This window comes from Neolamprologus multifasciatus, chromosome 12 (assembly GCF_963576455.1).
Source record: "Neolamprologus multifasciatus chromosome 12, fNeoMul1.2, whole genome shotgun sequence".
In the NCBI taxonomy this organism is placed as follows: Eukaryota; Metazoa; Chordata; class Actinopteri; order Cichliformes; family Cichlidae; genus Neolamprologus; species Neolamprologus multifasciatus.
This window is the reverse complement of record NC_140450.1, coordinates 13,861,825-13,888,884: the sequence shown is the minus strand read 5'-3', so window position 1 is coordinate 13,888,884 and position 27,060 is coordinate 13,861,825. Positions and strand designations below refer to the sequence as shown.

At 38.5% G+C, this 27,060-nt stretch overlaps 1 protein-coding gene and 2 long non-coding RNA genes across 3 annotated transcripts in view; all 3 read right to left on the bottom strand.

Annotated features, from left to right (window-relative positions):
* Positions 1 to 25,702, bottom strand: part of oxct1a (3-oxoacid CoA transferase 1a) — a 55,379-nt gene extending 29,677 nt beyond the window's left edge. The window contains exons 1-12 of the mRNA XM_085181573.1: positions 25,461 to 25,702; positions 24,358 to 24,466; positions 22,316 to 22,406; positions 19,422 to 19,557; positions 19,142 to 19,291; positions 18,553 to 18,659; positions 17,948 to 18,008; positions 4,584 to 4,691; positions 4,207 to 4,321; positions 3,669 to 3,763; positions 3,004 to 3,052; positions 2,526 to 2,598 (exon numbers count right to left, since the gene is read on the bottom strand). Coding sequence (XP_085037699.1) covers positions 2,526 to 2,598; positions 3,004 to 3,052; positions 3,669 to 3,763; positions 4,207 to 4,321; positions 4,584 to 4,691; positions 17,948 to 18,008; positions 18,553 to 18,659; positions 19,142 to 19,291; positions 19,422 to 19,557; positions 22,316 to 22,406; positions 24,358 to 24,466; positions 25,461 to 25,556 — 1,190 coding nt within the window. The 5' untranslated portion in view covers positions 25,557 to 25,702. The remainder of the gene's footprint in view (positions 1 to 2,525; positions 2,599 to 3,003; positions 3,053 to 3,668; positions 3,764 to 4,206; positions 4,322 to 4,583; positions 4,692 to 17,947; positions 18,009 to 18,552; positions 18,660 to 19,141; positions 19,292 to 19,421; positions 19,558 to 22,315; positions 22,407 to 24,357; positions 24,467 to 25,460) is intronic.
* LOC146506618 (uncharacterized) lies at positions 241 to 2,519 on the bottom strand. The gene is made up of 2 exons (XR_014877398.1): positions 1,238 to 2,519; positions 241 to 1,193 (listed from the first exon to the last, which is right to left on the bottom strand). It is a non-coding gene; the product is annotated as an uncharacterized LOC146506618 (long non-coding RNA).
* Positions 6,400 to 17,941, bottom strand: LOC146506617 (uncharacterized). Its single transcript, XR_014877397.1, has 2 exons — positions 11,563 to 17,941; positions 6,400 to 11,211 (listed from the first exon to the last, which is right to left on the bottom strand). It is a non-coding gene; the product is annotated as an uncharacterized LOC146506617 (long non-coding RNA).
* Positions 25,703 to 27,060: the final 1,358 nt, after the last annotated feature.

Below are 27,060 nucleotides of genomic sequence, written 5' to 3'. Positions count from 1 at the left end.
TTAAGCTTGATCAGCTGTTGTTAGAATTTATTTAATATTAATTTCTAGTATCAGCTGATGTTTGCTGGAGCCACAGCTGTAAAAGCTGCTGGTCATGATATCAGTTTGGATATGTGGTGAGAGGGAAACATGAAGATGAAACCAGGAGATGTCCTTACTGAATCATCAGAGCTGAACAGGTGATGGAGAAACAGGTTTACCTTTTAGGTGACATGAATGAGTTGAAGGGAAGTTATGAACTGTTTCTGAGAGACAAATAACACCAGGATCCTTTTTTTATGTAGCTGACAGCTGGTAACTGTGCAGGGGCTGCTCTAGCAAAGTTTTGCCAGGGGGCCAGGTAGGGCATTAACAGGGAGAGGGGGGCACAAAGAAATACTTTTCTTTCTTATTCTCATTTAAAATATCTAGCTTTTAATAAATAATTATCTGAATCTTAGAACCAAAGTTTTTATCTGGCGTAAAATGTATAGAAATCATACATATACCCACAAGACAGTGTACATCACTGTCACCACAGCATTTGTTTTCATTCAAAGGCTTTGTGGCTTTTCCTATAACACCTGGTGGGCCGGTCTCTAGTCAGAATGACCGGGCTGATTTTTTTGTCCCAGTCCAGCCCTGGGCACGACACGCAGTGAATTAATCTGAGAAGGTGCATTAAAAAAAATAAATGGCCGGGCCAGCGGTGCACATCGCAAATTAACTTGCATACACACATTAGTTGTGCTGCTTCTTATTGATGGTATCTTAGCTAACAACCCCAACTATCAGATTAAACTTGTAATTGGCTAAAAATAACTTAGCCTACCTGTGAGAGGGACGCTGCTAGCTGGTAGTTTTTTCAAGCAACGTTGAAATTTCAACATTCCGACACTTTAAATGCTTCAGGAGCTGTTCGCTCAGCGCAGCATCAGCACCGCGGAAATACACTGATACATCCGTAGACTCGAGACAGAACTCACACTCTGTGGGGGTCAAAGAACGACGAACGCAGCTGGAATCCATAGCTGTGCGTGTTCATTGAGCTTGCATTTTCACCTGCTGGACATCACTACCTGACAAGTTTAACTGTCTTCAGAACATTGCAGAGACCTTATTGACAGTGTTTCGCTCTACATGTCTGTGTGAGCAGATTCTCTCACACGAAGAGTGTCCTTAGGTAGCCGTCTGAACGCTGGACACTCGGAGACCTGTGTCTCTGAGTGGGAGACCAGAGATCTGGACACTCGGAGACCTGTGTCTCTGAGTGGGAGACCAGAGATCACATTAGCATGTGTATCTCTGTATTAACAGACATGCCATATTGGCCCAGTTTATTTTTCTTATCATTGTTGTGAGGAGACCATAAATAGCATTTGCATTTTCTGTTGTACAGTTCATTTGCTGTTATGGAGTTCTTGTTATGGATAAAAAGTGTCTTTTTTTGTTTCAAAATAGCTGATAACTATTTGCTGATAGCTGCTAACATCTGCAAACAAATATAATTCTATAAAGTTGGTCTATATAGTGTGTAACTATTAGTATAGAGTGTTATTAAATTTATTGCTAATGCAATTATATGGCACACTGACTTCTGAGGAAATTTTAGATGGCACTCATCATCAGAAAGGTTGCCGACCCCTGTGCTAGAGGTACCACTATAATCCACTATATTAACAAATTAAGTTTCACTTGTCTCTTTATGTGTGATACTTTCTTCACTGGAAGCAATCTCTGCTTCAGAATAAGGAGTTTAAAGTCCAAAGTAAAGTCCTGCAACAGGCAGTTAGGGGTATCACTAGGATGTCTACAGCTGCACGGATTAGTACTGCTGCCTACTGTATAATCATAAAGCACTTTAATCCTTTTTGTTTCTGCAAAAGAATGTAGCAGCTCATGGTGGGTGTTGGCCACACACAAACACATACAGACTAAGAAGTGATAAAGTCTAAATGTCCAAGTGTAACATAATAAGTGTGGTGTCTGAGGTAATGTGGCTCACAGCACACCATATGTTGAGTAATTCTTTCCCAGCATACCTGCACAATAGCAGACACACTCACACATGGACAAATTTAGCGTTGTTCCATTTGGTACCTGCCAGTGTGACAGGACAGTATTATTTATGAGCAATATTGAATTCTTGCTGGGAGGACAAAAAGAATTGATACTGCAGGGAGTCTGGGTGGGCAATCACAGTGAGCTGGCAAATCAATAAGAACCGAAGACCTTGGGAATATTTGGAAGGCTGCTGTCTAGTTGTACTGATGACAGTGTTGTCCAGCATTGTGAGTCATGGTTTTGGCCTCTAGTTATAGGTGTTTGGTGCAGGTGATAAGCAAATAGGAAATTATGACGACTCTAAAATTCAGTAAATAATAGATTAGAAATGATGTTTATAAAGGTCTCACTTTATGTATTCCTCCAAGCTATAAGTGACTCAATAATTTTTAAGTGACTTACATTTAAGTCCACCACTGTTAGGCATATCTTACTTGAATTCAACAAATAAGTTTTGAAAAGCTTGTGTGTTATGGACTTACCCTCGGATCATAGCAAATGAGTCATCACTGGAGAAATACGCTGCCCCAGGGAGCACAGTGACAGTCTCCTTCCCTGTAGAAAAGCAACACAAAGCATTGCAATTCATTTATCATAGCAGTGAATTTAACACTCAACACATCAAAAAGCAACATGAAGTGAATGAACATGAACATGAAGACAGTAAATAACAAAGAAAAACATACAACAATGGCATTAAAAAAATTAATGGAAGGCTGAATTCGAGAGGGAAAAACGATGCTGCATAACTGGACACTTGTCAAATGTCAACAAACAAGTATTATCTGAGTAAGTTTGTGCCAAGCATGAAGCAGGCAGGGAAAAAAAATGGTAAAATAAAATGCTCTTATTTTCCCTATTATTTTACCAGACCATTTTTCATACTTAACTCTCTTAAATAAATTATCTAATTTTGTCAGAGGACGTGGGAAATTAGATGTTCATTAGGATAACCCTTACCAGCATTAATCAGGTCTGCGTCTACTGCATCCTCAGTGGGGTAGGGACCCTATACAAAAAGAAATAAAAGGTAAAAAAAAAAAAAAAAAAAAAAAAAATGCACACATGCGGCAGGACACATGTCACTCAGCCTGACTGGCCATGGTCTTTGAAGAAAGAGGCACAATCACATTTCTCCGATTAGATGAGGCATTGATTTTCTCTGCTTTCAACAAAGAGAGCAATCCTTTGAGACTGAGGAGGTGGAGAGATCGGTGCCTTTTTGAAACTGGCAGTCATAAATATAACATTGACAAATAAGAAATTACCATAGTCGCCTACATTCTGTCAACACAACTGATTGGAGAGCCACTCTATAGCATCGACAGCGGCAGCCTTTGTTAAAAGGCTCAGCCGGCAAATAATGAGAAAAAAAATGGAAGAGAAAGCGTCAAATTGCTACAATCTCTTACGTAACAATCGAAACACATTTCAAATGAGGGCCCCAACTAGGAATGATGCTGGTTAAATAAATGGCTATTCAGTTTGAAACATGCTTACTGCCACTTCAAAAAAACGTCTCTGCAAAGAACGAAGAAATATGTAGCTCGTTAGCTTGTTTAGTCAAGATTCAAAGTGCTGAAACCTGAGGGAAGGGGAAAAAAAACAAAGCGTAGGTGTCTTACCAGCCCCAGAATCCCATTTTCACTCTGGAGGTGTACAGTGATGTCTGGTTTTATAAAGTTGCTGGCCATCATGGGGATACCAATACCAAGGTTAGCTTGTATTATTCTTTGTTAAAGACAGTAGCTTCAATATTTGTATTTCTGACAAGGGAAAAAGGTGTTAAGATTAACAAATGCACGCATTGTTTAAACAGTCACTAAACAGTCATGTTAAGTCCAAAAAACACTGAATGGTTAATCACAGATCAGTTGATCAAAAACTAAAGATGATTTCACGAGGAAGGGCAGAAGCTGTCACGATAAAATGTAACTAAAGACCACAGGGAGAAAAAAAAAAAAAAAAAAAAAGCATAGCACATTATGTGCATCATTTATTATGCAACTTGTTAATAAAGGAAGCCAAGGTAAAGCATTCTTCTGTGGCAGCTGGATACTTTTTGGTTTGGTTTTCCTGGTGGGCGTTAAAAGTAGGCCACTGCTTCACAAATGTATATGATTTTTTGATCCTCTCACTGCTTGCATTTCCATCAAAGGATACCATACATGCCATCCTCAAATTCCAGAGCAGCCCTGCGAATGATCCTCTCTCGAACAATGTCAGATTCCTTCTTTGGCTTGGGCTTCTCTTCTTGGCTTTTCCTTACTGTGCGTTTCTGGAAACATATGGAAATATAATATAATCTTGAAAAGTTCATTCTGGTTGAGTAACACGACACATGAATAAAACAACAAAGGCTATTTCTGAACAGTGATAGAAATGCGAAAAGGCTTGGGAAAGGTTCATCTCTACAGTTCTATCACTGCAGGATTTTTCTTTTTCTTTTTCCATTACAATTTCATAATCCAGAATGCTTTGCATGCCTTCCAAATGTAATGTGTCTACTTGTCTGAGCTCTTTAAAGTATAATTTTGTACCTCAATCCTTTTTTCACAACTGGCGCCCTGGACAACCCTGTGGACATAGATGCTGGGTATGTGGATATCCTCTGCAGCAAAAGCCCCGACATCCACCACCTCTTCCACCTACACAGAGACACAGAGTGATGAGCTCTGACTTCACTTGCAAGGTGTCCCATGATCCTTGAGATTAAAGTTCAGATGAAGAAACCATGCACAGATGGAATTACACCACCAGAAAATAACCTTTGCCTACCAAGCTATGAAATTCAAAAGGTGAAATGATAAAAATCCAGTAATGTTTTCGCACTCTGCAGGCAAATCTGAAGATTTCTTCTTGATTTTTGGGTTACTATACAATTTCTTAAGGCTTTAAAAATGTAAATACTGTAAATAAATGTAAAAACAAATGAGGCAATTTAAGTTTGTTCGTGTATCATGTCTTTCACAGGGAAGAGACAGTAAATATTTGTGGAAAAGTTGCATTTATTCTTCTAGCAACTCCACTGAGCCCAGTGAAAGCTGTCTGTGTACCCAAAGTCAGCTTGGCTAACAGAAAATAGGAATCGTCTGACACACCAAGCCCAGGGGATGCAGCTTGATCCTAAGATCAAAAGCAGCGAGAGTAGGGGTGTATGGAGGAGATTGTATTCATGCTGTGGGTAAAACTAAAAATAGAGGTCAAAAGGAACCTTTTCACCATTACGTGGAAAACAATGGTTAGTTCCAAAAACTTTTTCCAAGGGTTAAATTTCAGATCAGTTTATTCTGATAATATGGAATAAACCATCTCGATCATTGTCGTACTTAACATGACAGCAATATAAAAATCGTGTACATGTAGCAAGCAGTATATTGCTGACTGTGACAGAAAGTGCACCACCTTTATTTAGAAAGTGTAGAGCAGCAGAAGAGGAGTATACATCTGGGATTCTTTCTGTCTGACTAACAAGACAGCGATGGAAATGGCTATTGATTTCAAAAGAGTTGGGTCATCATGACTAGGATAGGAACCTAACAACGAACCTGCTTCCTCCTCCTTGCTATAAACTGAGCCTCCAGTTACACAGGTGTTCAGGGAGACTTGTACGGCATGTGTGGGATCCATTAAGCCTTGCTGCCCATGCAGGTCTGCTCTAGGTCTTTTTGCAGTATCCATATTTACAGTAGGCTGTAGCATTAAACACTACAGTCGCAGAGATTTCAAATAAAGGACTCAAACAAAGCCTTTTTTTGAGAACCAATTTTCCTTTATCAAATAGATGAGACTTCAGTGGGACGGGTGTGCTGTTTCTTTCTTCCAGGAGATTCTTCAAGTGGTTGAAATAATAAAATGGAAATGAAAAATGGAAAAAAAGAAAAGCGTTTCCACACCTCTGGGGACCAAAGATGACTCAGCCATGACAACATAATTCTCGCCCTCATTTCTACTTTTCAGTGCTTTACTCCTGTGTAGCTCAGAGTATAACCTGCTCATTCTATTTACATGAGGGGCAAGCAGACGTTCAGAGCAAATTGAATTGAATCTTTCCTTATCTCTACTTCCTCCCTCAGCACTCAGCCCTGACTGAGAGGAGTCAATGGCTGAGAGTGCATCCCATCTTAGCGTTGTCATGGATACACAGGCTTTGGTCTCTCATGAGCTAGGGCCACGCAGGACCATAAAGTGATTTTAGACTCTTTTGCTGGTTCTACTCTGGTTTATGGTAAATCTCTGATGCTCCAGAGTGAAAACGAGGCCATGCAAGATGAGACTGATGCAGCAGTCCCACACACTCACCCACATCTTTCTCTGGGGGCTTGATCTGTCTTGGTGAGAAGCATGATTTTCTTAAGACATCTTCATTAAGCAAGATTGTGCTTGTCATGTTATTAAAAAAACTTTTTTAGTCTTATGACAAGGGAAACCTGGGGGAGGAGGATTACAGCAAATATCTGGGGTGTAAATTTCTAAGAATTTTAAGATGCATATGAAAACAACATCAATCCCTTAATTAGAAAAGTATATACAATTGTAAGACCCTGAAAAACAAAAAACAAACAAACACAGAATTCACACCCAAGAGGCTGGCTTTCCTCATATTGTTTCATTGGTCTCACACATGCAAACAAACTATGTATTCAGCTCCATTTTCAATTACCCTCCCAAAGCTAAGTCAAAGCACAATAACAAGCTCATACAATTTAAATGTGCTGTGTACATAAAAAAAAAAACCCTCTCTTCTTTTCATCTATGTGATGTGTCCCGGCTACACCACTGCTCAGATGTAGTTCAGACACAAGGTTCAACGGATGTGAAAGGATAAAGCACTAAAATAAAATAATACACACACACAGACACAAACACACATACAATGAGCAGGTGCGTAACACAAGCAAGCAGGCACACACGGACAGACATTGATATTCCCGTATCTGTAGAACGATTTTCACATCAATGAGAGCGGAGCGAGGCATGAAGTGAGCTGGCAGGAGGATAGAGGGAATCAAAGTGCCCTCTGGGGACGTGGCAAGCGTTTTTTCATGAGTTTGTGCTTTTTTAGGCTGTGAGCTTTGTCAAATCTCGTTAATCTCACACTGATCAGTGTGCAGTGCTATCAAATTCCTAGAATAAACCATAAACGGTGATGTGGCGCACACCCCTCGCTCTTCATTCACTAAACGACACTTGAAATACTATGCCATACTAATGAAATATGATAAACATTTAAAAAGAATAACAAAAATAAAATAGATGGATCACATTTTTAAGTTGATTGAACAAAAAGTACTGCAAGATAAACTAAATATAACAGAAATGATTTTACGTTATATCGTTTTAGTGTTTACAATAGTTGCACCAAGTGAAAATATGTGCACAGTATTAAAAAAAAGGTTACACAATAATAGGTCCGAGATGCTACAATGTTCATCACACCCTTGATTACAAAGGCACTGAGTGGAATAAACAAAGAGCACTGGTAATTGCACCTTTTTAATAGCCTAAGTGATGAGTGCACAAGTACAGCTGCATTACCACTCCTCAGTGTACACACACAGCACGGTCCATTTTCTCCATTTAGAATACCATAAGAGTGCAGACAACACTCCCTTCTGTACTTAACACATCAGATACCTGTTGCTGCTATCGTGGAAATTTTATACTACTGAAATAAAAATCATTAAATAAATAAAAACAAACAGATACTATCGTATATCCTATACTACTGAAATAAATAACTTGTAAATAAATGGAAATTCCTTATATTGTGCCATTTTTATAGAAATTGTTATGCAAATACAAATTCTTATATATTAGTTACAACAACAGCATCTACAGACATCTACAGCAGAGACAGTAATTCCACTGTGTAGTGATATACTGTTGTTTAGTTGTTCCCCACACAGTGAAAACTTACATTTGGAGTCAGTATTTTTGCCATCTGAACACACCTTGTGAATATTGTCTTAAAGCTGCGTCCAAACTGGAAGCAATGCTCGTACTGATGGCTGATCGCTTGCAGACATTCCAGGCTCCTGTTGCCTAGGTAACACTTAAATGTTTTTATTATCGGGTCATACATCAATCAACAGTATCCTGCGTTGTCGCCTGGAAGTTGAGGGAAATTCATCTGGGTGGGTAACACCCACTTTGCTTAGCCAGTGGTTATTCAGCCTGCAGTCACTGAATATCATTCACTTTTTATGATCTTCCAGTGTGACTCTAGCTTAAGACTGGTTCCAAAGGTGAATTTTGATTGCATGGTAATCCTTTCTTAAACCACAACTTGACTTTCATTTTAAAGATAATGACTCGATTTAATGTGTTATTATGTTTTGGGGAGTTTTTTGTGGCAGAACTTGCTAATATATGTAGCAAAACTATAGATAAATCACTGTGGTCACACAGTAAACTGGAATTATCAGTGTCATTTCAGCCAGAGTTCTAAATATTACACTCAAAGAAGTCACCAAGACTTTCTAAACATGGGATTTGTGGCAGCTGGAGAAAATTCTGCAGTATATGCTCCTTCTGCACCAGGAAGCAGCTGCACCCCTCTGTGACCCACAGTGCTCTCATGCACTGCGAGACCTTGAGGGAGAAGATTCTAAAACTGAATGTCTGATGTTATTTTAAGAAAAAGACAGATCAGAGATTTCGGTGTAGCATGTGTTTGTTAACTAGTTAGCATACAGGCTACTGTATACCTAACTAACTTCCCCAATCAAATGGCTTATCAAAACAACTAAAAACAAATTTGGCATTAATTTTTTTTATCTCTTTACATCTCTTTATTTTATTTAGGGATGCAAGAACTGAAACGTGACAGTCAAAAGGTCAAGGGAAAGAAGGTGTGGCTACAGGCAACCGGCAACAGGGCATGATGATGACAGTGACACCACACTCTCATTACTGTGTTTATTTATAGCCTCTCAATCTTCCTCCTATTGTGCACTTGGCCACGCACGGTTTCCACTTTCAGGGCAAAGCTACAGCTATATCCCCTAACCTAGTGCACTGACATCACGAGCAATCTGTTTCTCCTCAGTGGAAGCTTGCCTTGCCTGTGACAGACTTTATGCTATCCAGAAAATGGCAGATAGCCAGCCAATGTAAACCTTGACAACATTAATGAACTAAAAATACATTTTTCAGATGCCACACATTGCTCACAAAAGCACCTTGTATCATTTGGAATGGATTTCTGCACTCACAGCTCAAATGGCAATGTTTACATTTCAACTAACACATAAGCCTTCTTGCAATGTGCTTCAGATTCAGATGACGGGCAGTTGCGAGGAAACTTTAAACTTACAGTCAGACATTTGGTTTCTGCATATGTTCAGCAAATCTGTCTTCTATCACACTTTCACAGTCTCTCCCTCTGCTTTTACATTCAACCAGTTCATCAGACCCTATTGACTGTCAATCAGTAAAGTATATTATAGACTGTCAGTGACATTTCCTGATGCATTCATATAAGCCATGAAAAAATGTCAGCAATGCTCTTGAAGTAATGTTTATGTCAAGCAGACTTACTCCTAGAAATGTCAATGCCAGCTTTTAAAATGAGACATGATGTATTCTCTTATGTTCAGTAGAAAACTTCAAAATTGGAACAATAACAAAAAACTAAACAAAAGACACTGCTGGCCAGCTGCTATTGAGCTGTGTGCAATACGTTTTGAGATATCAATTCAAAACAAGTATGACTACGACAACCTACATTAAAGATTTTTAGTCAATTGACTATGTGCACGTTAGCATATGCTACTTCCGGTGCGGAAACTCCTGTGGGGAGCTTTGTTTCCGGTGTCCTATTCACGCCCTGTTTACGGTCCAAAACAAGTTAAGCAAATGAATGAATCAAGCGGCGATTTACATTTCTATAGATGTCTTGGGCATTTACCCAATATATCTGTAAATGATGTTCATCGACTTGTCAATATTTTTACCCAGGCCTCAGAGCAAAAGAGAAAAGTGATTCAAATGTTATATTTCTCAGCTGTCCCTCATTTATCGCGGGTGTATTGTTCTAAAAATAACCAGCGATAGGTGAAATCAAGTAGCCAATTTTATTTTTTGACGGTGCAAAACGTTTCGTGGACATCGTGGACATACAGTACTGCACTTCAGAGTTACACTGCTAGCCATCGATGCAGCGATTCTGTACTGTACAGGAGAGACGTCACGGAGGAGATCGTCTGCAGCGATCAGGACGCAGGACACAATGTGATGTAAAAAAATAAGCATGCAAACTTGCACTAAAAAAGCTGCGAGGTGAAAGGTGAACCGCGTTATAGCGAGGTACCGCTGTAATTTTGAAGGTAAGTCACAACATACCCTTGTAAATACTAATGTATAGAAACCGTTACCAGCAATCATTCATTTTTTGTGTGGCTTTTTTTTTTTTTCACGGTTTGTTAACATGCTGTGTAGATGTGTACTTGACTAGCTGATATCGACATAACGGGAAACATCTGGTTTGACTATTGTTCACCTGTAGTTTGAATGCTGAACATTTACCTGTTTAAATCATGAGACCAGTCACTATACAGATATGTGCTTCTGAATGTGGACGATGTGTCTTCTGCATGGGGTGATGCAGTTCTGCTTGTGTTTAGTGATGTAAACAACTGATCGATCTAAACTCTTTAAATGTCAAAGTTGATCATTAGATTTTTTATGACACAACAGTGGTGAGTGTTCCCACCTTCTCCTCTTTGTAACTTAACGTGATCTTTCCGTTTTCGAGTTTTGGACATCAATTTTGGAGTATATCTTCGCAGTAGCGATTGACCGCAAAGTAAAGCTACCGGAAATGCACAACCCCACATCCGGTCTCAAACCAGGAAGTTAGCATTTTCTCATGCACAGGGTCAATTAGCATTCAAATAACACATTTCACCTTGTGGCAAATGTATATTCTAAATCCCCATAAGCTGTGCAAAATGGGAACTTAAAGGATAAACTGCACATCTTTGCACATAAAATTCAATTCATGAACCTCCTTAGGCAGGAAATGATGAAGAAAACAAGTGGTTTCTAATTACTAGAGAACAGTAGCTTGAGTAATGATGTCAGTGGAGGGCACAAGTCAAGAACAAGACTAGAAAACTCAACAAGGCATTATACGTTATGCAAAATAGCTAAAAGGAATGTTGCCTGTATCATCCATCCATCCATCCATCCATCCATCCATCTTCATCCGTTTTATCCGGGGCCGGGTCGCGGGGGCAGCAGCCTAAGCAAAGAGGCCCAGACCTCCCTCTCCCCAGCCACCTCCTCCAGCTCATCCGGGGGAACACCAAGGCGTTCCCAGGCCAGCCGAGAGATATAATCTCTCCAGCGTGTCCTGGGTCTGCCCCGGGGCCTCCTCCCGGTGGGACATGCCTGGAACACCTCACCCAGGAGGCGCCCAGGGGGCATCCTTGTCAGATGCCCAAACCACCTCAGCTGGCTCCTTTCGATGTGGAGCAGCAGCGGCTCTACTCTGAGCCCCTCTGATACTGTTGCCTGTATCAAGTAATCGAAATTTCAGCAGTTACTAAAGGAGACAGAAGGCATTCTGATCTACAGAAGACCACAGCAGCGGCTTAAGATAATACCCATCATGCATCCATCGATCAATCTTTTTCCACTTATCCAATTCAGTGTCGTGAGAGAGGGGGGACCTGGAGCCTATCCTAGTTGTCATTTAGGCGAAAAGGCAGGTTACACCAGCAAGTTGCCAGTCTATTGCAATAATCCCTATCATTTCGAGGAAAAACACAGTAGTAAACTAAAACTGACGCCTTGCAGCTTTGTAACTCTCCAAAAACAGTAAAGCTGCAGTTTACAACCATGTTTGTCTAGAGCTGTCCTCCAGTAAATAAAATAAATCACTTTATCATTTAATTATAAAAGATATAGTGATCATATCACAAATATGAGTCATATTTTTGAGTTATGGCCAAAGACATTTTATAATCGGTGACTTTTACCTTTAACCAACGAATTCTATACCAATCACCCTTGAATCCAAGTGAACGATTTCCTGAATTAATTGTATTCACAACAACAGCCAGACATGACGTCACAGTGACCTTAATCTCTGACCTTTAACCGCCAATTCATCTTCATTCCAAGGGAATATTCGTGCCAAGTAATTTAACAGATATAATCACAAAAAAATCGAATTATCCAGCCAATAAAAAACATGTTCCCAAACTATGATTGAAACTAAATTCCTTTTTTAATTAAAAGGTAAATTTCAAAGAGTAAAACAATATACACAAACAATGTTTAAACCTTCAGTTATTGCAATTTTTGTTTCAGCAAACATCCAGTGGGAGGCTGACCTGGAAATCTGAGCATGGGGGTTATTTATTACCAATTAGACCTCTTGCCTGGCTATAAAACAAAAAAACAAAACACACTTCCAAATACCTTAATTTAATTCATGCATGATTGGATTGCTGTGCGTGCACAATAACACCCACACAACTACACTGCGCTGCTACAAGAGAACATCTGAGTCATTTACTGTGACTGATGATCGAACAACTGCAGAAACCACTGCTTGATTCAGTCTCTGGTGCGCTGAATCCCACAATGCACTGGGGCCTTTCACTGTACCTGTGATAAGGGAATAACCGGACCAGCTGGACACCCTGGAACACAGAACAATTGAATAGCAGAGTTTGGTTGCCTAGCAACCATGGAAGGAGCCAGCGATGATAATGGTAATTTTTCTTTTTTGTGTGTGTAATTTGCTTTTGTGTTATCTTGTTTTCTGGCACCCTTCCAATCTCCAGGATTATAAATTCCATTTAAAAAAGTAGATGGCATAAACTGGCACATAAACTACAATCGTCGGTCAACGATCAGCGTGGAGCACTAATGTTAGCTATGTGTGAGACGGAGTTACAATAATGTAAACCATTAAAGAATATAACAAGATGTTAATCAATTTATCTCCAAGATGCGTGAAATGAACTCAGCCGGGTACCACCGCGGGGTTATTGATATATACCAGGAGATCATTTGAACTTGCTTTCCATAACTGCCGTTAATTTCTTAAAAAAAAAATAATTGAGCCTCAGTAAATTTGACTTTGATGACTTTGATTCCTGACAGTATGTAAATAGTTCAAAGAGATGCTTTTAATGAAAGCTATAATTTTATGTACATATTAAGAATAGATATTCCAGATACTTCAGGTTTCTTCTTTTAGTCTGCGAGTTAAATGCCGTTCAATCCCTTTCAAGCACAGGAAAGAAAATTAAAGAAGAACGGGTTAGCTAAACAACTTTATTCAACAATTTAATGGACATAAGCTTTTTGCCACTGCTGAAGAAGAAAGTCGGCTATACTTATGAAACTCATTTTGAAACACTTAACTGTGTGGATGTTCTAGTAACTAATTAAAGCCAATGACCAGAATCACATTAATAAGATTTGGGTTTCAGTCTGGCTATGATTACAGGACTTAATTTCACAGATGATTAAGTATTTTCAAGACTTAAACTAATATAATCTAGTTTTCATTTAATAAATCAATCTAGTTGTTTAGGTATAGCTACAAATGCCAGAGTATTGCCAGCAGGAGGCCCCATACAGACAAGACACTCCCATGCACCACAGAAACTGCTTGGGAAATACAGAAAGAAGACTACAGAGAGCTCAGAGTTTTCACACAGCCTCCATACGCACAGATACATATCTGATCAAACTTCTGGGGCAATTTCTAGAATAAGCCTAATCCCAAAAAGTCCCACCTCGTAACCCATAGTATTCTAAAGTTTCACTGTCATACAACCCTAGATCCCCTGTGTCCATGCACCAGAGCTTAGAGCTATGGGGGCAAGGTCCTTCACAGTATTAGGTGGGTCGTTTTATTATTAGGTAGCTCAGTGAAAAAATACAGTACAGTTGATGTGCAACACAAGCTTTGTGAAATGGCGTTAGCTAAAAAGCTGACCAAGTTAAATGAATGGCTTGAGAAACACCTCACTCTGTCTGTTCCTTACACCAAGACAACAGGGTCAATATTGATTCCAAAATGACCAGATTTATGATCAAATATGTCCTGAATCCTGAGGACAAATTTATTGGCATAGAGACAAGTAATTAGTCTCTATGCCAATATGCACTATGCAAGACAAAAAGGCTCTTAATAGGGCCAATCACTTTATAGTCCTCAATAAATTGTCATAATGTTAATATGTTACCTCCACTGCCATAAAAAAGGGACCATAAAACTGGCCATCTGACAAATCACTGTGATAGAACTAAGCAGTCAGAGAACCATAATGGGATTTTAAGTTAGACATTTATTTAACATAAGGAACCTGTTATTATTTATCACTCTGCACACTAATTTTAAAGTGGGTGAGCAGAAATGAGGAAGGGGACTGACTTTAGGTCAGTGTCATTATTATATTATAAAAAATTTAAAAAAGAAAGAAAAACAAGTGACTCAAATGGTTAAACAAAGCAGGACTAGACTATGAATTCAAAACATGTAAATTCTATTTGATATCATTTATCAGACCACATCACAAATTACAATGAATGCCTCTTGGATTAAAAAAAGAAAAGTTGATGTGGATGACTCGTTTTGTAATTAGAGCACAATATGAAAAAGGAGTAAAGTAGAAAAAACTTCAAAGACCAGTCTGAAACTGGCAGTTTGACTCAGTCTAGTTGTACTACTGGCAGGCAACGTCAAATTCTATTTAAAAAAAGATTAATTAAGTTCAGATGCAGATGCGCAGCTTTCAGTCCTAAAATAAAATTATTTGTGTCAGATTGGAGAAAGCACTTTAGGAGAGGTTAATTGACTGACATCAGTTCTTTACCTAAATAGAACACTTCAAATGACATTTCTTTAGCTTACCCATATATGTCAAGTACTCTACTGAAGAGTAAAGTATTAATAATTTAGAATAATCACATTCTAAACATTAAGAGTAAACTTTTTTTTTATTTCTCAATCCATGAAAATTTGCAGATGCCATTCATGTTCATAACTGTTTTCAGATCTTGCAATGTGAAGTACATCCTGCAAGCTTATGTTGTGATCCAAATCCCACATTCAATTTTTCACGTTGATCAACTGTCTTTCATCCAATGCCTGCTACTCATCACTGTAGGTAAGTAAAAAGATCGCAAATGTATCTTATGGAAAACACTTCTATTGTAGCCTGGGCCTATAATTGCCAACAACAGCAGCTTCATACATGACTCAGGTGATTCTAGGCTCAAAAAGATAGTTGCAATATTCGGTTCAACCAATTATACTTAGATCTTAGCATTGTGATTATTATTATTTAAATTATTATTAAATCCAATAGCTGTAGTACATTTCTTAGTGGTAATAGGCCATCACAAACATGTTTCAATAAGTAAACCAGTCATACCAGTCATTCCGTCAAGAGTCAAGTCAAGAGTGTGACCCTTTAAAAACCAGAAAATCCCCATGGGTCACACTCAATCTTAAATCTTCACTCTAATCAAAATACAAGAGAAAGTGATTTTTTTCAAAACAAACAATAAAAGTTGTTTGCTATACATTGCTAATATTACCCAGTAATATCCAAAGTGTTAAGGTCAATGTTTGACCCAACTACTTTTTATATAACCAAAAAAATGTATATAAATAAGAAAAGACCATACTTGTGCGTAATTTCAAACTAAATATCTGTTATTACTGCAGCCCATCTGCAGTACTTCTGTGGCCCAACAGGGGGCTTCAGCTCAGAATTTTATATAAATAAAATTGAATTGAGTTGAACTGAACATCGGTAATTACTGCATTATACCAATTGTCAAGAATTAACTGATATTTACACAATATTAGGTCATTCCATCAGTTCATTTACCATCATATATCCAGATTTTGGTCACCGCATCTACTCTTCTGGGCGAATAATAGGGCACCCAAAGCCATGCTCTGCATTGGATTGAACATGCCTAAAGCATGACATCTTGAGATGCATGAACAATCTTAACTCTACCACTGGATTTCTACCTTTCATATTTGTGATTCTATTCTTTCAGTCACTACATGCAGCACATGCCCACAGGTGACAGCAGAAACAGAGATAAACCTGTAAAACGTCAGCTGTGCCTACGCCCTCAGCTCTCTCTTTACTTTAACAAACCATTACAACATCAACATTACTGCAGACACAACCCGCTTGTCAATCTCCTGCTCCACTCTAGCCTCACTCCCCAACTCCTTCCCAACCTGGAGCAGGTAGTTGGCTGTTTTTCCATCAGATGTTGCAGGCAAGCTCGACGGCCAGGGTGTTTCTGAACAGCATTACTCATAAATGGATAGTAAATGGTTCAAATGAAATGGGTTCTTTATTATCAATACTCAAAGGTTTGGCTGGTCACTGAAATTTGGTCTGCAATGGTAAATAGAACACATAACAGCTCCATAGTGATAAAAATGTACCCCTATGGTTTCAGACATTTCTAATCAACAGCAGATTAAATCTCCGGTCCAGCAACAATGGAATAATTGAAAATGCACTCAGATTTATGAGAGACCCTTTTCTAGCAATTTATTTCCAGAAAGTGCCAGTTTTTTCATGGTTTTTCACACAGTTTTTCTCCCTGCTGCTCTGTGAAGCAAGCCATGTCTATATGCGAGGTGTGAAGCTGTGTGTTAGATAGGCGGAGACAGAGACAAACACACATACACATGGAGGGAAGAGATACACAATAACATTTTTCTAAACGGTCAAATGCTAGACAGGTGGGTAACCAGACAGAATTCAATTTCACTTCAGTTTTATTCACAGCAAAATTCATCTCAGGGCACCTTGAAGACCTTACTATATTATACAGTGAAACTACGTATGTCACAGACAACCCAGAAATAGCTGGACACACTCTGATGCTGGTCACATAGCTCTAAAAACTGCATTTATTTTTAATGCCAGGACTCTAAAAAAAATCCCCTGTTCAAGTGGACAATTTCAGTTCACAAACATACACACATGACCTTTTACCTCTATCATACATTTTTAGTTGTTTTGTTTCTACCCAACACAACATGAAGCATTTTCCGCTGGCGAAACTTATTTCAGTGGTCTTCAGCAACATTAGATTTTAAATAAATTATTGAACTAAGCACTAGATTTTAAATAGCCAATATACTGTAAACTAATAACACTGTGATTACATAACACTTAAACTGATTTAGAATTTAATTATATACATCTGATCTAAACTGGCTTCTCTCTCATATTGGCTGTTATCCTCCCCACTCTCCTCCCCTCATCTTACTGGTTAACTCTTCCCGGCCCCGTTTGTACCTCAAGAGCACTTGGCTAGTTTCAAACTATTTTCTAATAACCTGCTAAATTGATTCTAGTTAAGAGTTAATACTGCCATTAACTTATAGTTCTGTTTTTTTACTGACCAGGCTCCTTACATGCATACTATTAATAGCACGTTGAAGAGTTGTGCCTCTGACACTGACAGCACACACAGAGAAAGACAGTGAGCGAGAGGGACAGTGAGAAAGGGAGAACCAGAAATATTTTATGCTATATCCAATTTTTTCCTTTTTTATGTTGTAATGTTGTTTTTGTTTATCTATTTTTATTTTATTTTATTTGTTATTGTTGATTTGTGAATAGCCCAAAAGGGTTTGAGAGTCTTAATTTGGACAGTGTTTACTCATCACTGTGTTTGATGGTTGATTTGTACAACTTATTTATAAGTTTACCTTTTTCAGCTAGTGGGCCTAGAAAATGAAAACTTAAACAATGGATGCAGTAAAACAATAAAGTAAAACTTATGTGTATATTCCACTCACATCCAATCCACTAGTGGAAATGTTTGAAGAGGAAGTTTGCACATGGTTTAAAAAGCATGTGACTGTGGTGTTGCAGTTACATACCTCAACTATTGTGGTTTTGGCTGCCTTGCACATGGGTTGGTTGAAGTTCCTAGCTGTTTTCCTAACACAAAGCAAGACATACATATTGAATAAAATGTAGTGGCAACAAATATATTATATATACCTTATATATACCAGAAAGTGATTTCAAAATCTCTCAATGTGGTGTTTAGACTCAGAGTACCAGAGGACACTGCTCTCTTGTGGTGAAGAATTTTACTACATCCAATTTGGACATGCACTGGATTGGTTCAATGTTACTCATGTAGGGACCTATGCATAACCTAAACTTTGCTATAACTAAAAACAATATCTAAAGACAAGAGTAAATTGAGAGCATTATTTAGATTTTTCTAACTTTTGCAGTATCAATGCATATAATTGAACAGAGCTATATTAGTAGTAATGAATGATAGTCCCCGTCCAGTTCAAAAATATTCTGTCTGAATAATTAAAGACGATGTATGCGCCAAAGTAGATCTGCAGGCTGAGAGCAAACAAGAGCTGACAAAGTTAATAAAGGCTTAAAATGCACTATGGTTTCATATGTTCAAATATCTCAAACTTAAGACAACTTTAACATAACAATCTATGTCATTAATTACCTGAAAACAATGTTCCCGGCCTTGTCAGCTTTCCAAGCTTTGATCAGTGCAAAATCTCCAGTGATGGCTTTCTCCATGACGTAGTGCCTGCCACCAAACTCCCTCACCTGTGTACAACCAGGTGAGAAGTTACTTACAGGATGAACTAAACAGTGAGCTGTTTTAAAGTTCTGTTTTTAATTTTAGACTTGGTCTTTGTAGTTGAGTCTAAACTTTGTCATGCTATAGACTCTGTGGCATTTAAATAAATCTGCCATGGCTACTATTCAGGGTTACACATTACACCACCTGTGTGAAATCTCCAAAATATTTTTTACACTTAAAATATCAATTTTGACGAGGCTCTTTTCCTCAGTCACAAGACATGTGTTGCATACCAGTACCTAATGGTGATTTATCCAACTCACTGTGTAATTTACTGTATAAAGAAACTGGATTTCAGTGCTGCTCTGCACTACAACAGATCAGACCAGAACTCTTGGGAATCTGTGCATTATGAGGACAATTCAAGGCTACTATCATGTAACCCACTGAAGTTCAGCTACAGCACTTAATTCCAAAACTACAACAGGGATTACAGCACTCTCACCTCTCTCTTTTCACTGGCAATGGCAATGCTACCATCTTTGTTGTACTTGATAGGAGAGCCACCCTCTTGGATAAGAGTACCATAGCCAGTAGCAGTGAAGAAGGCTGGAACCCCAGCTCCTCCTGCCCTGATTCTCTCTGCAAGAGTACCCTGTGGGGGGAAAAAAGTGACAGATTATGAGAGGAGTACAAGAGAAATCCAGATACATGTCCAGAGCATGTTTGTTAAAAACTGTATAAGCCTTGTCACTTGACTTTTTTTTTTTTTTTTTTAAACCAACCTGAGGCGTTAGTTCCACTTCCAGTTCCCCTGACAAATACTGTCGCTCAAATTCTGCATTCTCTCCAACATATGAGGAGATCATCCTCTTGATCTGCTTAGTCTGGAGCAGCAGGCCCAGGCCAAAGTTATCCACTCTAAGGAAAACACACACAGCACTAATTTACTAAGCTTTGTTTTGTTTATTAAATTAACTTAAGCAGTTTTTTATAAATATAAGCTGATCTAAAGGGTACACACAAGTGTCTTGTTGTGTTTTATTTTACATTTCATGTTATTAAATTTCAAATGAATACATTTTCATTTTTTATTTGACATTAAAGCACTTTTCTGTCAATACTCATTTATTTCTACCAACTATGCTTCTTTTTCCTCATAAGAAACTATCAATGTCCTATCTTCCTGCAATATCCAGCATTTCTTATTGTTAACGTAAACGCTTAGAGAGGTTATTCAAGGTTGTAACTCAGTCAAGCTGAAACTGATATGGCTCCCTTTTCTGATCTTAAGACAAAGCAAAGACAGTCACAGTCCAGCTGTGGCCTAGTCACAGCCATAATCACAGCACATTTGATCAAACACAGCTGCTGAGCCTGGGGTTGCCACTGAGTCAGATTTTTCTGAGCATGTCTTTGTTTATTGTCTGTCAAAACCGCACGGAATAATTGTGCTTGAAAGAAGCTGTGAAGCTCACACTGGTCTCAAGTGTGTCTTACACCTGCTGCACATAGGGTGTCACGTATTTAGACCACCATACCTGGACAAATCATCATGACTCAACAGTTGTGAATACATTTTTCTAGCCTTCTTTGACAAACATAAATTGCCGAGTCCCTCAAGCAACTGTTTGATCAGCTATGAGAGGACTGGCTTTTTGTGGCTTTAAAGCTCTTTCATACCAAACAAGAAAAACAGCAATCGAATCAAGTTAGTTTCAATCTGTCCAAGCTGTATTTCTGCAAAACAAAACACTTTAATCAGGTGCTTTATGTTAATGCACAGGCAACTAAAAACTCACTCTCTCTTACACTGCTCTAACTAATCTCCAACTACCACTGCTTTGTACTCTAATTGTAACTCTAATCTCAGGTTATCTTAAATTATATCCAGGCCATGCGTTATCAGAACGCAAAAACAGATAACTGCAAAGTGCACTGTCACATGCACACAAACCACTGGTGATGCAACACACAATGGAAACACTAAAGAAAGGTTTTGGCACTATTAACTCATGTTAATGTTTTGTGATCTTGTGTGTGAAGCTGGTGTGTATGGAATGATGTTTGAGGACTATGAGCTCTTCAGGCAAATACTCAGTGCTCATTCATGAGAGCAGATTCCAGCAGTGATCTTGAGCACAAGTGTCACTGCCTTTTATACAGAATCTATTTGGTTTGTGTCAAATTCTGGAGCAGCTGATTACACAGTACATATAAAGCTGCAAGGGAAGGCGGTTCTGTAACAGCCCAATAATCTCCTTTTGTACAGCTGAATCCTTCTCAACTCATCGAGGGCATAAAGGGCCAGCTGTGTCAGTTTCATGAGAAGTGAAATATGAGGGTCTCGTTCCTCTCACCCAACAGCAGTGAGACAAAACACTCATGTGTTCTATATTGCTACAAAAGTCAAAAGATTAAAGATTTATCCTTGATTAGGGATCCTTTTAAAGAATAAAGTGACACAACACAACCAATATTTCTGCATGTTAACTTCTCTATTATCCTCTCAGATAAGATCTGCGTACCTGGCAACAGCATGAGGCAGCATTTCCCAAGTTAGAATTACACTTTCTTTCCACTGCTGCCAAAATAAGGTTAGCAATGCCTAGTTGCCAAATAGTAAATATAGTTTTCATTCAAAAAATAGTTTGTTCACACTGCTTTACAAGCAAACACACTTATGCATTACTGTCATTTAAAAAAAGGAGTCTTTATTACAGTATTTGATTGCCTGCCACTGATATAATTAATTTTCCCAAGGGGTAATATGAGAAACGGACTGTTGTGCAGGGCCAAACCATAAAAGCTGAACTCAATTCTGCTCAATATTAACTTTATCTCTTGATATGCTTCCTGGTGCAGCCCAGATCCAGTTTCTCATGTGGCCCCTTGGGAAAATTGATTTCCCACCCATGACTGGGATATATGATCACCAAGAAGGCTTTATTATAAAATTATCATACGAAAACATACACATGTAATTCTTACCCTTTAATCGTTTTGTATGTGACATAAATACAAAGACATAAAAGGGTAAGAATTACTCAAGTTTCACTGTTTCTGCATAAGCACTACAATTAAATGTTTACTGGATTGTGACACACCAGGTTTTGATTACAAAAGAAAGCTGCAATTTTCTTTTTCCTTTTTTCTTTCAACAGTATTAGAATTTTATATGAGTTAAAAGACTGAACGCAACCTTCAGTTAGTTCTTGCTACTGTACAAAAGGACAAAACACATAATAAAGGGAATTAAGGTCACCAGCTGACTGTTATGTGTACACTGAATCTGCACTGAGACCAAATACAAACATCACACACAAGATCACCTGACCACACACACCTCTTCCTTGTATCTCATCCAATGACTTATCTAATAGCCTCTGGGGATCTCGCTAGCACAACACTGCTTGTCTGGCGTTACAGTCATAAGGTTGCCAATGCTGCAATTAGACACCATCACAGGCTCAAATCAAGACAAAGAAACACTACTATTCAAGACAATAAGCAAAACTTTCAAGTTCATATGCAAGGATGTGGTTTGGTTAAAAGGTTTAAACGAAAGTAATAATTCTAATGTTTTTGTTTTTATTTAATTCTACCAAAAGAACCCAACAACAATGAATGGTACTATTCTAAAACAGCATGTACAAATCATGTACACTTCCACACATACCCTGCATTGTTACTGACTGCAGTGATGCCCTTAACGCCAGTCTTCAGTAAACTGTTGATGAGATTCTCCGGAATTCCGCATAATCCAAAGCCTGAGGTGGAATACAAAAAAGTAAGCGTTGCAAACAAGGAATCACTGTGAGAAAAGAAAAACTATACACATTTAAACACTACTTTAAATAAAACTGTCAAAAGTATGTATCAGTGTATTTACGTTGTAAGTAAATGTTATGACTTTGTGTTTTATCTTCACTTGTTCAGCTGATGTCTGTGCATTTACTGCCATCGCTAATTTCCTTATATTTTTCTAGGAAAAAAATAAGAAATGTCTAATCCAGTTAATTGGCTTAAAGCATAAAAAACATTTCTCTGAAAATGCTCAGAGAAATGAAAACGAATGAAAAAGCAGCCGATGTCCAAAGATAACTTTAAAAGACCTTCAGAAAGCCTGGAGAACAATTGATTAAGACCAGTTACAAAATTACAATTAAGTGCTGTATGTTAACCAGATATTTTAGGCCAATTCGTTCATAGCAATGTGAGAATTAGGTTGTGATTTGAACTTTGATTCAGTGCTCTCCTCATGGACTTTGGATCAAAGTCCAAAGATAGCCCAGTCTGTGATGACGCAGTTGAGCTACATGGTGTGAAGGAATTTTATTCGCAAACATATATTTAAGACATTTTAAGATCATATAAGGACCTTAAAATGTCTTAAATACACATTTACATCTAAGGATTAGGGACATGCCAGATTTGGACAGTAAACTAATACAAAAACAATGATCTTGTTAACTATGTCAAACCACACAGAAAAACCAAAGTGCAATGAGCAAAGTCCAGGTATTTCTAGACTTGTTTAGAAATACACATACATATATTGCACTGAGTGAAGGTTCACCTGCTTTTCTCTTAGACAGAAGTGTGTCACAATGGAAAACATTTAACAATGTCACTGTGAACAGGACTATAAATAAGATCAGTGGATTGCGTGTGCGCTCAGTGTGTGGATGATACTCAACCAGCATTCTACAGACAGTTTGGAATCACTTCATTGCAAATTAGACATTAAATTTATTCTAATGAATTCACCTGCCACTTTCTTACGTGCATGTGTTCAACCGCTCATTAACCCAAATATCTAATCAGCCAATCAAATGTCAGCTGCTAAGTGCGTTTAGGCAAGTAGACATGGGGAAGATGACACACTGAAGTTCAAACCAAGAATCAGCCTGGGTAAGAACGGTGATTTAAGTGATTTTGAACGCATGGTTGTTGGTGCCAGACAGGTTGATCTGAGTAATTTAGAAATGCCTGATCTACCATCTACCAGTATTGTTCCACACAACCATCTCTAGGGTTTAAAGAAAATATCCATTGGTTGCCCAGTGGTTCAACAAAAACTGGATAACAGAAGACCGAAAAAACATTATCTAGTCTGATGAGTCTCCTAACAATTGGATGGTAGAGTCAGAAAAAAGATAACCATGGATCTATCCTGTGTATTAACAGCTCAGGCTGGTGGTGGTATAATATTGTGGGAAATATTATCTTGTCACATTTTAGGGCCCTTGGTATACCAACAGTGCACCATTTAAATACCACAAGATACAGGAATATTATGGTTGTTGACTGTGTCCACCCCTTTACGACCACAGGTCTTCTGATAGCTGCTTCCAGCATGAGAACAAACAATGTCACAAAGTTCAAATGACCTATAACTGCGTTCTTGAACATGGCAATGAGTACTCATCACTGTAACCAAATGGCCTCCACAGTTAGTAGAGCACTTTTGGGATGTGATGGAATGAGAGATTTGCATCACGGATGTGAAGCATGTTTTTGTTTCCAGCACCTTGATGAGTCTATGCCATGAAGAAATATGAATCTATAAGAGACAGTAATACCAAGGTGTACCTCATAGCATATAAATATATATATATATATAAAGCATAACATACTGTTAGGTGAACAAAATCATCATAAACCAAGCAGTCCTATCGGACATTGTTACAATATGTTTGTGAAAGTACTATACATTACCTCCCACAAGAATGGTAGCTCCATTATGGATATCTTTAACTGCTTCTACAGGATCTGAGTAGAACTTTGAATGTTTCTGACTTGATGTGGAAAAGTAAGAGCCACAGGTCTGTAGAAAGCACAAGAGCATGAAATACAGCAAATTTGCATTCATAAAAAAAAAAAAATGCTGTTTCCGCAACACCAAAAAACAAACAAACATGTAAATTCTAAATAGAAGCACAAAAAATAAAGGCTTAAAATCTAACGACCTGCTTGCACAGTTCAAATCCAATTTATTCTGTAGAAGAAAGGAAAAGTAAACCTAACTGCTGAACAAATCCTGCAACAAAAGCAGAGATTATGATAGCACACAGCCAAGAGCCAAAAACCAACAGTCAGCAAAGGATTCAGGTTTAAAATCATGTGTTTAAAACCCTGTGTCAGGCCAATGCGAGCTGCTGTCTTTTGTAAATTGTCATATCTCAGACAGTAGTTAAACGCAAGTTCAACCATGAAGTGCTGTTATCACGCAGATTGCTGCAATCACACGGTGCTTACTGTGTGGGTGATAATTAACTAGCATTCAAGAGCAAGCTTAAGCTTAAGTTCACAATGTTCTTGTCATTACACATTGTTACAAATAACCTTTTTTTATAGTTAACAAAACGAGCTTCACATTTAACGACTCTATAATATTGGAACATGTTTTTGAAAGTTTTCCGCACTGAATAAAACGTGTGGCAGGTGTTTAGACCTAAATCTAAGATTACTTGGTGTTGAGTTACGCGCACTTGTGATCATCCAACTACACATACCTTAGTCAGATCAAATAACCTGATTCACTTTATTCTTCGTTTCTAGATCTTAGCAGCAGTTTTTGAAAGGATTGGCAAATGTGTTGTATTGCGCGTATCCGCAAGGTTGTGCGCCCTGCAGGCTGAGGTCAGCCCACAATAACGCATAAACGCAAACGCGAAGCTTGGTTAATAGTCTCATTCCAAATGTAACCAATACTTTAATGACAGTTGAATTATTATATTTTACTACTGTCGTCTCTTTTTTGCAGCAACATCATCTCAACACTCCTACAACAGGTGTAACGTCGCTATTGTTATACTGACCTTGCTCAATTGGTGGATGGCGAAGTTTATTTTGGTTCTGTGGTGGGTTTTCAAGAGTATATTTTCCGCTCTGCACAAAGCTTTGAGGGCTGCCATGATTTGGAGCTACAAACTTGGGGTGGGCGGAGATGCAGGGTGAGCGCTGACTGGACCTTTATTAACCGAGCTAGCTGAGGGTCACAAAATGTGGCTACATGCAAGCCCAGCTCGGCGACACGACGCTATTGGCTGTTTTCAAACAGGATGAAAGGAGAAGCTCTTCTTCGTTATCTCCCCCCCCCCCCGGTAAGCTAGGCATGATTTAGTGCATTGCCGCCTACTGTTGGTGCTGTAGCGTCATTGCCGTTTGAGAAAGCCCAATACTACCCTTGTTCTCTTGTTCTTTTTTAGTAGGGCTATACTGTATTCAAAGGTCCACGAAGAAAACATTAATTTCCCTGACACAGCTTGCAATGCATGAGAGCAATTTCCAATCTCTGTTTCCCCACTGCATCCCATTCTCAATATTGATGATTCAGCCTCTCATTAAGGATGCAGTAGCACAGCATCCTGCCAAATGGCACATGCAAATCTACATTTTCTACCTAATCTTATCCACGCCATCAATGCTTTCAATCCCAACATCTGCTGGCACACAAAGACAGTTTCACATTTGATTAAATTCATATTATTTATATCGAAACCATATTTCAAAACAGGAATTGCCTCCTGGTGTTTAATATTGAAAGGAAAAACTCCCTTTTAACAGGAAGAAACCTCCAGCAGAACCAGGCTCAGGGAGGGGCAGCCATCAGGGTTGGAGGTGAGGGGAAGGAGACAAGACAAGAGACATGCTGTGGAAGAGAGACGGAGATTAACAATAGCTCATAATTAAATGCACAGTGGTGTTGAGAAGGCATTCTCTTTTTTTTTTTCATTAGAATTTTGACATAGAAAAAAAATCATGATGCATTAAAACCCAATAATTCTGAATTTGGAAAGCCTATATTGACTCTTTAGAAACTTCCAGAACTCAACTGCCAAAAAGGCTAGGCCTTTTAATTTGATAAAACTTTAGTGTTTAATTTGCACAAAGCAACCTAATTGCAGCTACCTACATTTCCACCAGGAGAATTTTTTTTCTGAAGCTTTCAACAACCCCATTGATCATTTGCTACCAAATATCAATATCGAATCTGTATGATCAGGTAGAGTCTGGAGAGGTGGAGGTGCGTGCTAGAGGAAAGAGTAATGAAAGTCAGTAGATGCAAGACTGAATACGTGTGTGAATGAGAGAAAAGCATATACAAGAGATGGAGCCATTTGGAGACAAAGTTAGAGAGGAAAGGTGAGATGAGATGGTCTGGACACATGCGGAGGGATAGTGGATATACTGGCTAAAGGATTCTGACTATGGAGCTGTCAAACAGGAAGAAAAGAGAAAGACCACAGACAAGGTTTATAGATGTAGTCAAAGAGGACATGCAGTGGGTTGGTGTGACAGCAGAGAATGGAAGAGATGGATTGAAATGGATGATGAAGATCCACGGTGGTGACCCAGCTCAAAAAAGAATTTAGTTATTAGCTATTTCCCCTTCTGCCCCATGAAAACACAATGTTG